General features: G+C 35.6%; 1 protein-coding gene across 1 annotated transcript; it reads left to right on the forward strand.

Annotated features, from left to right (window-relative positions):
* The first annotated feature begins 724 nt into the window (after window positions 1-724).
* LOC103503328 (uncharacterized) lies at window positions 725-13,790 on the forward strand. Its single transcript, XM_008467489.3, has 10 exons — window positions 725-1,161; window positions 1,637-1,783; window positions 2,123-2,206; window positions 4,993-5,102; window positions 5,207-5,257; window positions 6,292-6,435; window positions 6,534-6,623; window positions 7,263-7,369; window positions 12,337-12,421; window positions 13,469-13,790. Exons 2-10 carry the CDS (start codon window positions 1,672-1,674, stop codon window positions 13,565-13,567), a joined length of 882 nt encoding a protein of 293 aa, XP_008465711.1. The 5' UTR covers window positions 725-1,161; window positions 1,637-1,671; the 3' UTR covers window positions 13,568-13,790.
* Window positions 13,791-14,203: the final 413 nt, after the last annotated feature.

Raw genomic sequence — 14,203 nt, forward strand, 5'->3', positions numbered from 1 at the left:
AAATACACTCATTGTCTTTGAAAAACTTCTCCAACAGTCGACTATTCCCAACCAATTGAATATAGTCCTCTCTAAGACCCCATAGTCCAGTTATGATGTTAAACTCTCTCATACTGAAAGTACAAACAACGCCCCCTAGTAAGAAACTTATAGAATCCTTTCCTTCATCTTCCACCTCCCTTAACAGTAAGTAGTGGATGAGTGACCCATTAAAAACAATATTTAGGTCCAAAAAGTGCCCAAACTTTGTTTTCCTAAATAAGGCTAATTGATTGGGTTTTAGTTTGGCCTTAATATTATGTGTTGTCTTTTCTAAATGAGACAAACAACTTACTAGGAAATAAAAATGATGGGATGGATTAATCTTGTACAAGGGTCCGTCGGTCGATGTCGATGTCATGATTGAAGCCTGAAGAAAAGGAACAAATTCCAGCAAATAAGTTGATTCCAAAACCAAACATTTACAGCAAATATATTGAAAATAGGTTACAGATAAAACTCAGTGAAATAAGAGAAAACGCTCAAAGTTGATTATTAGGTTCGAAAAGGAGAAGCGACGAAATGCACTGGAGGACCGACGAACAGTCGGAGTATCTTCGAAGAGCAGAGCGGGAAATTTCAAAAGCCAACGAAATGAGATGTTTTTTTTTTTACTTCAGCTGTTCTACACGAAAGAGAAGGGAAAGCGAACGTGGATAGTGGAAATTCAATGAAGAGGGATAGAAATTTAATGAATGACATTTTTGTCCATTTACACCTAAATTGTCCTAAAACTCTTCCTTTTGAAAGCTTGTCGCAAAAGTCATTTAAACTTTTTTTTTAACCTATTTTTTGCAATTTCCCAAAATACAAGAAGAGAGTTGTGGTATTTTGCAAAGATTTTAGTTCATTTGGTGGATTTAAAAATAGCAAAAAACTGTTTACATGGTTGCCAAGTTAGCTGAAACTGTCCTTCCCTCAACTATCGTAAGCCCTTCTTCTTCCCTAAACCCTATACCCCAGCAGCCACTTGAGCACTGCTCCGCTACCGCACGCTGTGTTCTCAGCTGCCACTGTCTCAGCCTTCCGCCGTCACTATCTCTCATACTCTCTCGCTTCCTCCAGCAATCACAACCACTCATCTTTGTTCTCTTTTTCTCAGTAACCCGCGCCGTTGTTCAGGTACCGCTTCCGCCGTTCATTTTTCAGGTTCCCATGGTTTTTACTTTTCATTTTTTATTTTTGTATTTTGTTGGTTTATTCTGTTCATCTCCGAAGAAGAAAATTAATGCTCAACAAGTCTAACTGAAAACATAAAACTTAAGTGAAAAAGTATTTGTTTGTGTTCGTATACAATTTAAGTTAAGAGATTAAATGAGCAAAACAGAACTCACCGATAGTTTTGTTCAATATGAGAATAATCGAAAAGCTGTATTTGAAAGGATTTGCAGTATAAAAAACAGCAAAATGCAAGGAACAAATAAAAATAGCTGCTGCCTGTCCCCGGTTCAGTGTTGCATCCGGCAGCCGTCTTTCTTCGAGTTCTTATTTTCAATGTAACTTAAATAGGTGCATATGAATGTGATTACATCCATGATTATCTAGTTGATGTATGCTTTTTTTGAAGTTATTTTGTTTTTGGTTTATTTATGTGAAGACTCTCAGTTGGGGTTTGGCTAATAATTCAAAGCAATGTTGCGAAGAAACATTCGGCTGAGGAGGGAGTATTTGTACAGAAAGAGTTTAGAAGGCAAGGAGCGTTTGCTATATGAGAAAAAGCGGAAGATTAGAGAAGCCTTAGAAGGTATTACATCCTCTTTGCTTGATTGTGTTCCTCCCTCAAGTGGATGAAATAGCATTGATCAATAAAAAAGGAGGGTACGAAATTGGAGGATGAAATAACCAACTACTAGTAAAAAAAGGTTGCTATTAACTTTTCATTTAACCTCTATATTGAAGATATAATACATATGAAAATAGTTAGAAGGAATGCTCAATGGTGGAAACCAAAAAAAGATTGAATCGGAAGTAACATGAGGAATTTGAAAACATGCATGTGGCTTTTTTTTCAACTGGCTCAAAGCTCCTAAACTTGCAATTATGAACTTTAAGGTCAATATTCTGTGAAATGTTTTTACTGCAGAGGGAAAACCTTTTCCTACTGAACTCCGAAACGAGGAGGCAGCACTTCGTAAAGAAATTGAACTTGAGGATGAACTCACAGCAGGTACTTCTCTCTTACTATTCTTCAACTTAATATGGACGATTAACATCTTTGGCTGTTCCCTGCCTTCTCCAAAGAATTCGTATCATTTAATGAAGAAAATGAACTAAATTGGCATCTTCAAGTTAATGACTTATTTGGGATATTGATCCTCATTCTCCAACACAATACCAGTGGTTTATGATCATTCTTTTTACCTTCTTCCTATCCTTCTCAAAATTTTCACATTTCTCTGTGAAAATGGAGTTCAATCTTACGAGTTCACATGAGAGCTTTTTTTGTCATAGCATGCAAAAAAAAAAAAAAAAAAAAATCTTCATTAGCTTAGATGGTAAGTTACGGAGATTTTTATTTAATTAGAAGATATAAGAAAAGAGAAAAGCTTGTTCTTTATTCGTTGCATTGGATTTGAATGGGATCAAATTCTTGGTGGGTTATTTTGTATCTGTGAGTGTCCATGCCAGCTTACACATACCTCGACTAATCTTACAGAACAACCCGCTTGACCCTACAACATTTGAGTGTCAAGGAAACTCATAAAAAATAATTCCTAGGTAGGTGTCCCCATGGATTGATGAGTTTTTTTTTTTTTTTTTTTCTTTTATAAATAGTATCTTATTAACTTTATTTTTATGAATCTTTCATCAAGTTGAGATGGGATCAGTTTCTTTGGTTGGAACATACTTGGAAAGGAGCATAACCCCACCAATACCCATCGAACGATAAGCATACAAAAACAAAAGGTTTAAATAAGGATCCTTTTGGTTGAAAAAATCTTAGAGCATAACCGGTGGTTAGATGGATTATGGCTACAACTAGGTCATTTCATTAAGGGTGGATGGAGAGTTTTTGAGAGATGTTGGATACTTTTAAGAGGAAATTAGGAGGGAAGAAGGATCTGGGTAATTAAGCTGAAGAAACTGTGAGGGTACTAAGAAGGGCTATTTTGGGTATAGTAGCCGAGTGAGCATATGATGATAGTTAGTTAGAGACAGTTTGATTATTTATTTATTTATTTTTTTAGAGAAGAAACATTTCATTGATGAAATGAAATCGGGAGAACCCCCAAACATCTAAAGGTTATTAAGATAAATATTTCCAATTGGAAACCAAGTAAGAAAGACTCGAATGATTAAAAGGAGGATTAGTTTTGCACCAATACAAAGCTGTAGAAAGAGTAAAATCTAAAAAAGGTCAAAACTAGAAGAATTATATCTGAAAAGATGTTATTACATTTGCTCCACAAATTTCAGAAAAAAACACGAACGATAGCCAACCAAATAGTCCTGTTAGTGCCATGAAAAGGATGACCAACCAACAAAGAAGCAAGGTTGTCAAGCATATTAGAAGCAAAAACAGTCAACCAACCGAAGACCTAGAACATGGTATGCCCAAACTTGAAGCAAATGGACAATGCATAAAGAGATGCACAGCAGATTCTGAATGATTATGACACATGTAGCAGCAAGATGGGGAGATGGACATATTGAGAGGTAGTATGCTTATAAATAGGAGTCAGGGTTTGTAGGGGAGGTCATAGTTTGTAAGTCAGTCTCGAGTGTAATGATTGTGGGAGAGATATAGCCCTCTTGAAAGGCAGTTGATATTGCATATTAACTATCTTTGGTGTTTTCGTATGTTTTGGTGTCCTAGGAGTAATAATATTTGGGTAAGGTAGTGTGCAAAGCATAGTTTTTGGGGAAGAATGTGGTTTTTGAAGTTAAATAAAGGGATTGTGAAGAAGCTGATATCATTTACATGATTAATGGGTACAGTACACCATTTTGGAAGAGAAGATAATTTTTGGGCTAGCGAGTGGCCATGTGAGGTACAAAAGTCTAAATGTGTCTATTAGAAAGCCTTATGTAGCCCATCTCATTTTCGCGGTATGCTTCAGTTTCCCAGTTACGCTACGTAATTTCTAATCAATACAATTAGTGTGTTGCACAATCTGTGAGACCTCCCATTATTAATATGTATAAAAGAAGGGGCAAAAAAGGGAACTCACCTGACAGCCAGGTGGCAATGGAAAAGTAGAAATGGGATCATGGGAACGTGCAAGAGTGGGCCCTAGCAGGAGAATGTTTTGGTACCTATAAATAGTATCTTTTGGGGATTGGGGTAGCTAGGTATAATTTTGGTTATCATTGTAGAAAAGGCGGCTGAGGCCGATGGGCTACCATAATTTGTAGGGAGAAGGGTGGTATGTTTTTCTTTCTTGTTTTTCTGCTGTTGTTTCCTTTGTTTTGAGCTTGTGACTGTTATATTTTGGCATTATAAATATATAAACACAAAGTGCTGCCTCTGTTTTTGCCATTATCTTAGTAATTATTGAGTAATATTAGTTAGAGGCCTCACACAATAATTGAGTTGATGTTTTTTTTTTTAAAAAACTCAAGGACACAGTTGTACAACCTAAAGAACAGAGATCATTTGAGTTAATGATTGATAGTTGTTGGGCACAAAATTGAAAGCTAAAAAACCAGTAGACACATGCTTGAAAGTTCAGTACCAAATTTGTAAGTTGACCTTTATTTTAATATATGATTTTTTATTCTCTTACCACAGAGGTGGAGGAAAAACATCATAGTAAAATGGTCAGTGATGTTTCTGCAAATTGCTTATCTTGGTCTTTTTGAATATGTATTCAAAGGCCTCTTTATTTATGCTGTCCCAATTATTAACAGAACTCTTGATTCTTAACATTAAATTGTAAGTGCAAGTTGGTTTCTAAAATTTCTTGCTAAATATACGTCTGCCTCTTGCCTCTTTGTGTGCCTCAAATACAGTCCCAAGGACACACATTGATGATGAGTATGCAAATGCTTCAGAAGTTGATCCTAAAATTTTGATAACTACATCTCGGGATCCAAGTGCACCTTTGACACAGTTTGCAAAGGTTGGTATATCTAACCCTTTTCTCCTTTTTTACTTCTGTTGTAGATAGATTCAAGCGTATAGTTTTTGGCCTTAATCAGAGTTTTATTGGGAATCTGTACGCAGGAACTAAAAATTGTTTTCCCCAATGCACAAAGAATGAATCGTGGTGGTCAGGTTAGTATTAATTTTGGCTACCTCATTTGGTTTTCTACCATCAGTCTGTTCACCATTTAGCCGTCGATTTCGAGTTGGAATTTCTTGTCATTCTTTAAAGCCAATTGAGAAAGCCTTTTGTGATTGGAGCTTTTTTTGACTTAGGTATACTTTGTTATTTGATTGTTGATACTAAATTACACAGTGGACAGTTTAAAATCGGTAATGGAAGAACAAGTTATAACTCTTCCTTATGGGTTGAATATTCAACAGTCAGTTCAAGGCTGTTAACAACTCATGGATTTGTTTTTTTTGAAAAGGAGACAACAACTCATGAATTTGTTAATGCTGGTGTTAGAAGATGACAAATGTTTCTTAAAATATGCTAAGGCGTCAGTTAGTTGTAAGTTTGTAACATGTCGGTGTAAGGTATCTCCCTTTAAATTGGTACATTGGTAACACGTCAGTTGGTGTAAGGTAACTCCCTTGTAATCGCCCTTGCTAGTTTTCGTGTTATTGGAGGTCCAGGACAGCCGTTAAGAATAAAAAAAGCACAAGGGGGAGTGTAAGTTGCTCAACCCTTTGAGAGGGTTGTACGTATACTATCCTTCCTAAGACAAAAAACTCACACAAGATAAAACCTAACCTTTACTAAGGCACAGACTAACTACATATGTATATATACAACCTGATTACACCTAAAACCATGACAAAAGTTAGTCCAGCAAGCAACTTCCCTAGGGTGCAATTCAAATCCCGCCTCTCCTTGTTTATGTATTTACAATAGGACTTACAATTGGTCTAGACGGGCCCACAAAGAGTTGCTAATACTATATTTTTCCCATTTAAAAAATTATAGAAACTAAATATTATATCATGACTTGCAAAATCAGAAAATGTGGAAGAATGCCCTATATTTCCACTTGTGAGTTAAGGGGAATTTTAAGACAATCTCAAAGAGAAGCGTAGGTAGAACGTGTTGTTGGTGGTGGTATACTTATCTCATTCTCATCAGTAGACCTTTTGTTTGATTAAAATGGTTTGTTGTTTCTTAGGTGATCTCAGAGATCATAGAGACCTGCCGTGCTCATGAATTTACAGATGTTATTTTAGTTCATGAACATCGTGGTGTGCCAGATGGTTTAATTATCAGCCATCTTCCATTTGGTCCAACTGCCTATTTTGGATTGCTGAATGTGGTAAGTGTTCTTTTGGAATTCATTTTCTTAAGTTAATGTTTTTTGGCACTAGGTGGTTGCGCATTGGGCTAGTAGACTAACCATCTTTTCCAATTGAGGTTACAAGACATGAAATTAGGGACAAAAAGGCTATGGGAACGATGCCTGAGGCCTATCCGCACATAATTTTGAACAATTTTACCACGAAGGTAAGGGACATGTTTTGAATTTTACAACATCACCTTGTCATTTGACATATTTCATGACAGTCTTTGCCACTTTCAACCATGTGTTCTTTATTTTGATATTTGTACTGGGTTTCAACATTGAATGATGTTAAAACTGCCGAATTTATATTTCATAACACAATGAAAGGGACTGAACTTGAAAATGAAAACTTTCTGATGTACATTATTATCAGCCATTCTTTCTTCTAATCTCCAAGTTAGTTTTTCCAAAGTAAATAACGTCTACTTTTCAGAATCACGATTTTCTTATATTGCTATTATTGACATGCTGGTGTTATTGTGTCTTAATCTTATCATCATTTTGTTAGCTTGGATTTTCTCCAATATGATGTTCTATTGTTTATCTTTTCCCCTTTCCCACATAAGATTCTGCCATGTGTTCTATTTCTATTTTCCACCATATCCCATGTGTATGTGGTTGCATGTTAAGGACATAAATGCCTACATTTCCCTCGTTCTGCCATTATGCCAAGATTGTTTGTTTGTTTGTTTTTTCTTTAGAACAATTACTTAGGTAAAGATAAATTGTTATTCAGTGTCTTCTCTAAATTGCATTTTTTATTATGTTTCTAATATATTTAATTGTTCTATTTTTGATAGTTGGGTGAAAGGACGGCCAATATCTTAAAGCATCTATTTCCTGTGCCGAAGCCAGATACCAAACGTGTGGTTACTTTTGCTAATCAGTCTGACTATATTTCATTCAGGTTGGTTTACTAAAGTTTTTCCCTAGAGAATGTTAAATTGGTGAGATGAACGTGATGGTGATACTTGGCCTTAGTTTTGGATTGCAGTACTTTTAGAAAGACAAGTTATGACATAAAGTAAATCAGTGTTTAGTGTTTGGTAAAATAATATAAATTGTTGTGATTTAGCTATATTCACCAAAATAAGTACATAGCTATATTCACCAAAATAAGTACATTATTTTCGATTGATATTTAATATCTATTTTACTAGGTACCTCTTGTACTTTGAGTTTGAGTTTGAGTTTATATTATTAAAAAATAAGTTTGTCTCCGTTTAAATAAAATATCTATTTTATTAGAAGTTACATTTACTTTCTTGAAAAAAAATGTTAGTAAAGTTATATGCTTTTAATTGCAAGTTATATTTTATATTGTTTAATCTAAATTATTTGATAAAGACAATAATTGATCGTCATTGATTAGAAAAGAATCATTGAATCAATCATAATGATACTAATTAAATCGAATTGTTAGTTTATTTATAGGCAGAAACTGTTAGGTACTAGATATTTAGTATGATGTCACTTAAGGGGTATAAGGGTAATTGGATAAGATAGGAAGTCACTAGTAGTTATTATCTAAGGATGGTTACCCGTAGTTATTGTGTAAGTGTGGTTACTACTAGTACCTAACAGAAACCTTGACGAGGAACTAAGCCACTTTAGAGAAGATAGTATCTAATCCCACAAATTCCTTATTTGGCAAAATTGAACCTACAGCCTTTTCAGAGGGAGCAGAATTGTCTCCTAGTTTCAAATTCTCAATGTAATTTGTGGGCTTCATGGTGAAGCCTCATAATTATCCTCTGGGTCTTTTCGTATTTGATTGGAAACCCTTTTATAATCTCTCCCTTTTTGTGGGTTATAGTTTTATATCATCTTCTTCATATATTAAAAATGACAAGTAAGGAGAATGAGAAACTTTTTATGAAAAAAAAAAGAAGAAAAAAAAGGAAAAAATACAATAGCTAGTATTTGGAAGAGTGGGAGGGTGGAGTGGGAGGTTCTTGAGGTTGAAGTTTTGTTGGGTGGGATTCTTGTGTTGTGGAACTCGAGATCGTGTGTTGCTTTTGAAATGATTTGTGGTCAGCACTCCATTACTGTGGCTTTTCTGGATGGGGAGGGTCTTTAGTTTTGGGTTACTGGGGTTTATAGTCCCCAAGGATTAGAGGTAGGAATTTATTTTGGGAAGAACTGGGAGATCTTTTCGGTTATTGTGGGGTGAGATGGTGTGGCGGGGGATTTTAATGTGGTCCATTCTCCTTATGGGAAAGCTTTGGGAGGGAGAATCTCTAAATCTATGAGATGTTTTAACAACTTAGTAAAGATAGTGGTTTGTTTGATCCTCCTCCTCATCGGGGGTAAATTTACTTGGGTCAATTGCAGGGCTGCCTCGAGGATTAATAGGGTGCTTATATCGGAAGTGTGGATTGAGAGGTTTGGGAACCCTAGGCAGGTTAGAGGGTCTAGGATCACTTTGGATCACTGGCCCCTTATTTTGACTAATGGGAGGTTGAATTGGGGTCCCGTTCCCTTCATATTTGAGAACATGTGGTTTGATCATCCCTTGTTTAAAGCGAATATTGCTTCTTGGTGGAAGACTAGTATCCAAGGTAGGTGGGAGGGTTTTAAATTCATGGAAAAGCTGAGATTTCTTAAAAGGCCCGCTGAGAGCTTGGAACAGAGAGGTGTTTGGATATATTCGGGTTAAAAAAAGGAGATTGTTGCTAGGATTGATGAAATCAACAATCTTGAGTTGGATGATCCACTTGAAAATTGCCTCATTGAGGAGAGATTTAGTTTAAAAGGAGCCTTAAAAGAGGTGATTAGAAAGGCTAATGTGAGCTGGTTTCAAAAGTGTAAATTTAAGTGGGCCAAAGAAGGGGATTGTAATACGGGTTTCTTTCATAGGATGGTTAACAAAAGAAGAAACAAGAACCACATAGGGCATCTGTTTTTGGATAATGGGGTTTGTACTAGTGATAGAGAGGAAATTGAGGGGGAAGTTTTTCTCTATTGTTTATAGCCCTGTGCAGAGAAGTCGGTTGTGGTGGGTATTGATTGGAACCCGATTTCGCCTAGGGAGGATGAGGAGTTGTTTTTAGTTGCGATGGCAACAAGGTTCCTGGAGCTGACGGGTTTTCTATAGCCTTTTTTCAGTAGAATTGAGATCTAATCAAAGGCGACTTGGAGGGAGTCTTTAAGGAATTTTTTGAAAGAGGGATCTTGAATAGATCGGTGGTTGAAACCTTTGTTGCTTGATTCCTTAAAAGGAGAATGCAAATAAGGTGAAGCAATTTTGGCCTATCAGTCTCATTAATAGTGTTTATAAGATTTTGGCTAAAGTTCTTGCTAATTGTTTAAGGAAAGTGTTGCCATCAACTATTTTTGAAACTTAGGGGGCTTTTTTTTCCCTTCTTTCTTTTTGGAAGGCAGATTTTGGACCAAGCTTTGATTGCAAATGAAGCTATTGAGAAGTATAGATTGAAGAAGTTGGAGGGTGTTATGTTAAAGCTTGATTTTGAGAAAGTGTATGATCATGTGGACTGGGACTTTTTGGATAGAGTGATGATGAAGAACGACTTTGGTTATAAATGGAGAATGTGGATGTTGGGATGCGTTAGAAACGTTAAGTATTCTATTCTCATCAATGGAGTTCCAAAAGGGGAGATTTAGGCATCCAAGGGTCTTAGACGGTGATCCTTTGTCTCCGTTTATGTTCTTATTAGTTGTGGATATTTTAAGCTGGTTGATAAGTAAAGGTGTCGAGCCTTTTAAGAGTGGTAGAGAAGAAATGGCCTTTTCGCACTTTCAATTTTGTATGATACTTTGCTCTTTTGTTTCGAAAAAGAGGAGTCTTTCCACACTCCTAATTCTATGGTTAAATTCTTTGAAGAGATGTTGAGTATGAAATCAATAGAAACAAGTGCACTATCTATAGTATTAATTCTAATTGGGCTAAATTGCAGAGGTGGGTGGAAGTGGTTGATTGTGAGGTTGGTTCTTTACCTTCTTATTACCTTGGTCTTCCATTGGGGGTAATTCTAGAGCTGTGTCTTTTTGGAACCCTATATTTGAGAAAATTCGAAAGAGATTGACGATGTGGAAGAAAGGGTTCTTTTCTAAAGCTGGCAGACTTACTTTGATCATGTCGGCGTTGAGTGGCATCCTGATGTGTTATCTTTCCTTGTTTAGGGTCCCTAACTGGGTGTGTAAGAGCATTGAAAAATACATGAGAGGCTTTTTGTAGGAGGGGGTGGACGAGGGTCACAACTTCCATTTGGTTAGTTGGGAGTTGGTGGGGTGCTTTGTGACTCTGGGGTGGATTAGGGATTGGTTATCTTAGAATCTGTAACAGAGCTCTATTGGCAAAGTGGCTTTGGTTCTTCCATCTTGAGCTCGATGCTCTTTGGCATAGGATCATTGTGAGCAAGCATGGTTCCCTTCCTTTTGAGTTTACAAGAGGGGTTAAAGGCACTTTTCGGAATCCTTGGAAGGATATTTCGTTCGAGCTCCCTACTTTTTCTCTATTTGTTTATTGTTTTGTGGAGATGGCAAGGGCACCTTTTTCTGGGAGGATAGATGGGTGGAGGAGATTTTCCTTTGTTCTATTTTTTCACATCTGTATCATCTTTCCTCATCCAAAAACGGTATTGTCTTGGATCTTATAGTGAGTTATGAGAGCATTTGGATTACTAATCCTAGTTGGTGATGTTCTTGTAATTCTTTATTTGGTCTGTTCTTGAACCTTGCTCCCCCTAAGGGTCGGTTTTCGATGTGGTTTGGAGGATTAAGGTTCCTAAGAAAGTTAGGTTCTCTATCTGGCTAGTCTTGTTTGGTCAGGTTAACACTATTGATAGGCTTGTTAAGAGGAGGACCTCGCTTGTCGGGCCTTTTTGCTATGTCATGCATCAGATGGCGGAGGAAGATCTTGATCACTTATTTTGGAATTGTTAGTTTGCAAGGACTGTTTGGTGCTCTTTCCTTTGGGAGTTTGGTGTCAGTTATGCTGGCTAGAGTAGTGTTAGAGCGACTATTGGGGAATTCCTTCTCCATCTGCCTTTTAGTGATATGGGAGGCTTATTATGGCATGCTGGGGTGTGCTCAGTTATTTGGAATATTTTGGGGTGAAAGGAATGATAGAGTGTTCAGGGTAGAGAGAGGGGGCATAGTGAGATTTGGTTTTTGGTTAGATATCACATGTCTCTTTGGGCTTTGGTTTCGAAGAACTTTTGTAACTATTCTATGGGCAGCATTTTACTTAGTTGGTCCCTATTTCTTTAAAGAGGTAGTTTTGTTGCTGATTTTTTTTGCCCTTGTATTCTTTCATTTTTTCTCAATGAAAGTCGTTTTCGTAAAAAAATCTTCTTCATATATTATTTCATCTTTCCTCTCGATGAAAGTTCAGCGATTTATCGAGTGAACAAAAAGAAAATCTCTTATATTTCAATGCTGTCAAATTTTCATTTAGGGGGTGTTTGGTTCTCGACTTCATAACGGTGTGAAATAACTCAACTTCAATAGCGTTAATCATTTAATACTATTGAAGTTTAGGTGCGCGTAAGCTGACCCGGACACTCACGGATATCAAAAAAAAAAAAAAAAAAAAAGAAGAAAAAAGAAAAAATAGTGTTTATCATTGAAATTTGCACATTTATCAAGAAACTCCATCTTGCAACTCAAACACGAACTTCATAACTTCAATATTAGCTCCGAACTCCAAAACTGAACTTAGTGCTCCAAAGACTCAATTGGGGTCTTTTAAATGTTCTCATGAAGGAAAAGGTTCACTTCATTCTGTTGGTCTAAACGTTGGAGAAAGCATGCACACACACACATATTTGAAGTTGTGTTTCTTCGGTGGTAAGTAGCTCTTTGCTAATTTGTGCTGTTTTCTTTGGTCATTTGAATTAAAATAAACTATAGGCATCATATTTATGAGAAGCATGGAGGTGCCAAATCAATTGAGCTGAAGGAGATTGGTCCACGGTTTGAATTGCGACTGTACCAGGTACCTATTCTGTGATTTGGTTCATTGCTTTGACGGATTTCATATATACGTTCTTGATACTGGAGAAAGCTTTTCAATAAACAAAGATAAATAGGCAATCTAGGTGTTTCGTTTTACTTTGATCCTGTAGAAAGTATCTGACAACAAACTAATTAATAAGCAGCCATGGTCTTACATATATTATCATCCAAAGTCAATTTCAAGTTTTAAGGTTGTCAAAAGTTGGAAATTATCATCATAATAACCGAGGCTTTAGAAAAAGAAAATAAAAAGTAGCTCAAATACAACTTATTTTATTTTATTTTAGAAGATACTAGTACAATTGTATTGAATTGAAACAGAATTTGACGGAGGACGAGATATTTTTCGACAAAAATCAAAACTCTTTATAAAATTTTGATGATAATATTTATTTTCGTCCTTTTGCAGTTCATTGAAATATGTAGTTTGTCGCTATCAGAAGTTTTTGTTTGGAGTTCATTTGTTATCATCTTGAAATTCAGATGTTGTCAACAATCTTACCAAAGAAAAAAATTGTTTTATTTGGAACGTTTCTCTTCCAATAATAACTGAAATTTTTGTTGAAAAATAACGGATTATATTACAAATTTAGTTTCTAAATTTTTAGTTTTGTGTCCACTTGGTAGTTGTTATCTAGTATGTTTTTGAATTTTCTATTTAGTATGTTTTTGAATTTTATATTTAGTATGTTTTTGAACTTTCTATTTTGCGTTAAATATGTTTCTTAATTTTCAATCTTGTCTAGTAGATCCTTATCTTAAAAATTAAAGGATAACATTCTACAAAGTGATCCAACAAAATTATCAAATTCAGATTAGGATAAAGTACATATGTAACTTATTCTCATCACTCATTCTCTTTATTTTATATTTATATTTTTTATAGTTTAACGACCTTGGCTGACTGCAGTCGAATAGAACGTAATCTGCAATTTTGTTGATCGATGTATTGTTTCTGGGTGGTAAGCAGTATTAGGTTGTGGATCTAAATTTCAATTTTGGTTTGTTTGGTGGATGTTTATGGCAGATAAAGTTAGGAACTGTGGACCAAACGGAAGCTCAGAATGAATGGGTGATTAGACCATATATGAAAACAACCAAGAAACGTGACTTCCTCGGTGTTTGAAAAACGCAGATCGTAATCTAATACTAATATTTGTATTAAAGTTTATTATATTTTCTTGGGGTGGTTTGGGGGTACCATATTTTGTCTTAGATTATTTATAGATTTTAGTTGAATTAGAAAGGCAATTTTGTTTTTGACACAATGATCGAAGAGACGGGTATGATTCTTTGCAAACTTCATCATAGTGTATGTTGTTCAGATTGTTAATGAATTTTTGTCCATACATCTGTTATCTGTATATATGGTGGGATGGTTTGGTTTCTTCAGTTTTGTGGAGAGGAACCTAACGGTCCAAACCAATGTCAAAATTTGCATGGAACCGATCGGTTTGGTTTTCCAGTTAGGGCCGATGTTGGTTCTTGGCCAATTTTGGATATTTAGGTATCTAGCCGTAATTTTACTATCATTTGAAGGAATAACAAACTTGACATTTTATAAGAAAAATAGTAAATAAGTTATAGACTGTGTCGTAGATTTTTATTAAATTTAAGATGCTATTATTATTTTTTTTTAATGTTTGTTGGATTTCTCATACAACTTTGTCTTTCCACTACAATTTAGATTGATCTCCGACTTGATCAACTTAAATTAATTGGGGATTTTGTTGATGATGCAAAGTTGTAATATTTTTTTTCA

The sequence above is a fragment of the Cucumis melo genome, chromosome 9, assembly GCF_025177605.1.
Source record: "Cucumis melo cultivar AY chromosome 9, USDA_Cmelo_AY_1.0, whole genome shotgun sequence".
NCBI classification, from domain to species: domain Eukaryota; kingdom Viridiplantae; phylum Streptophyta; class Magnoliopsida; order Cucurbitales; family Cucurbitaceae; genus Cucumis; species Cucumis melo.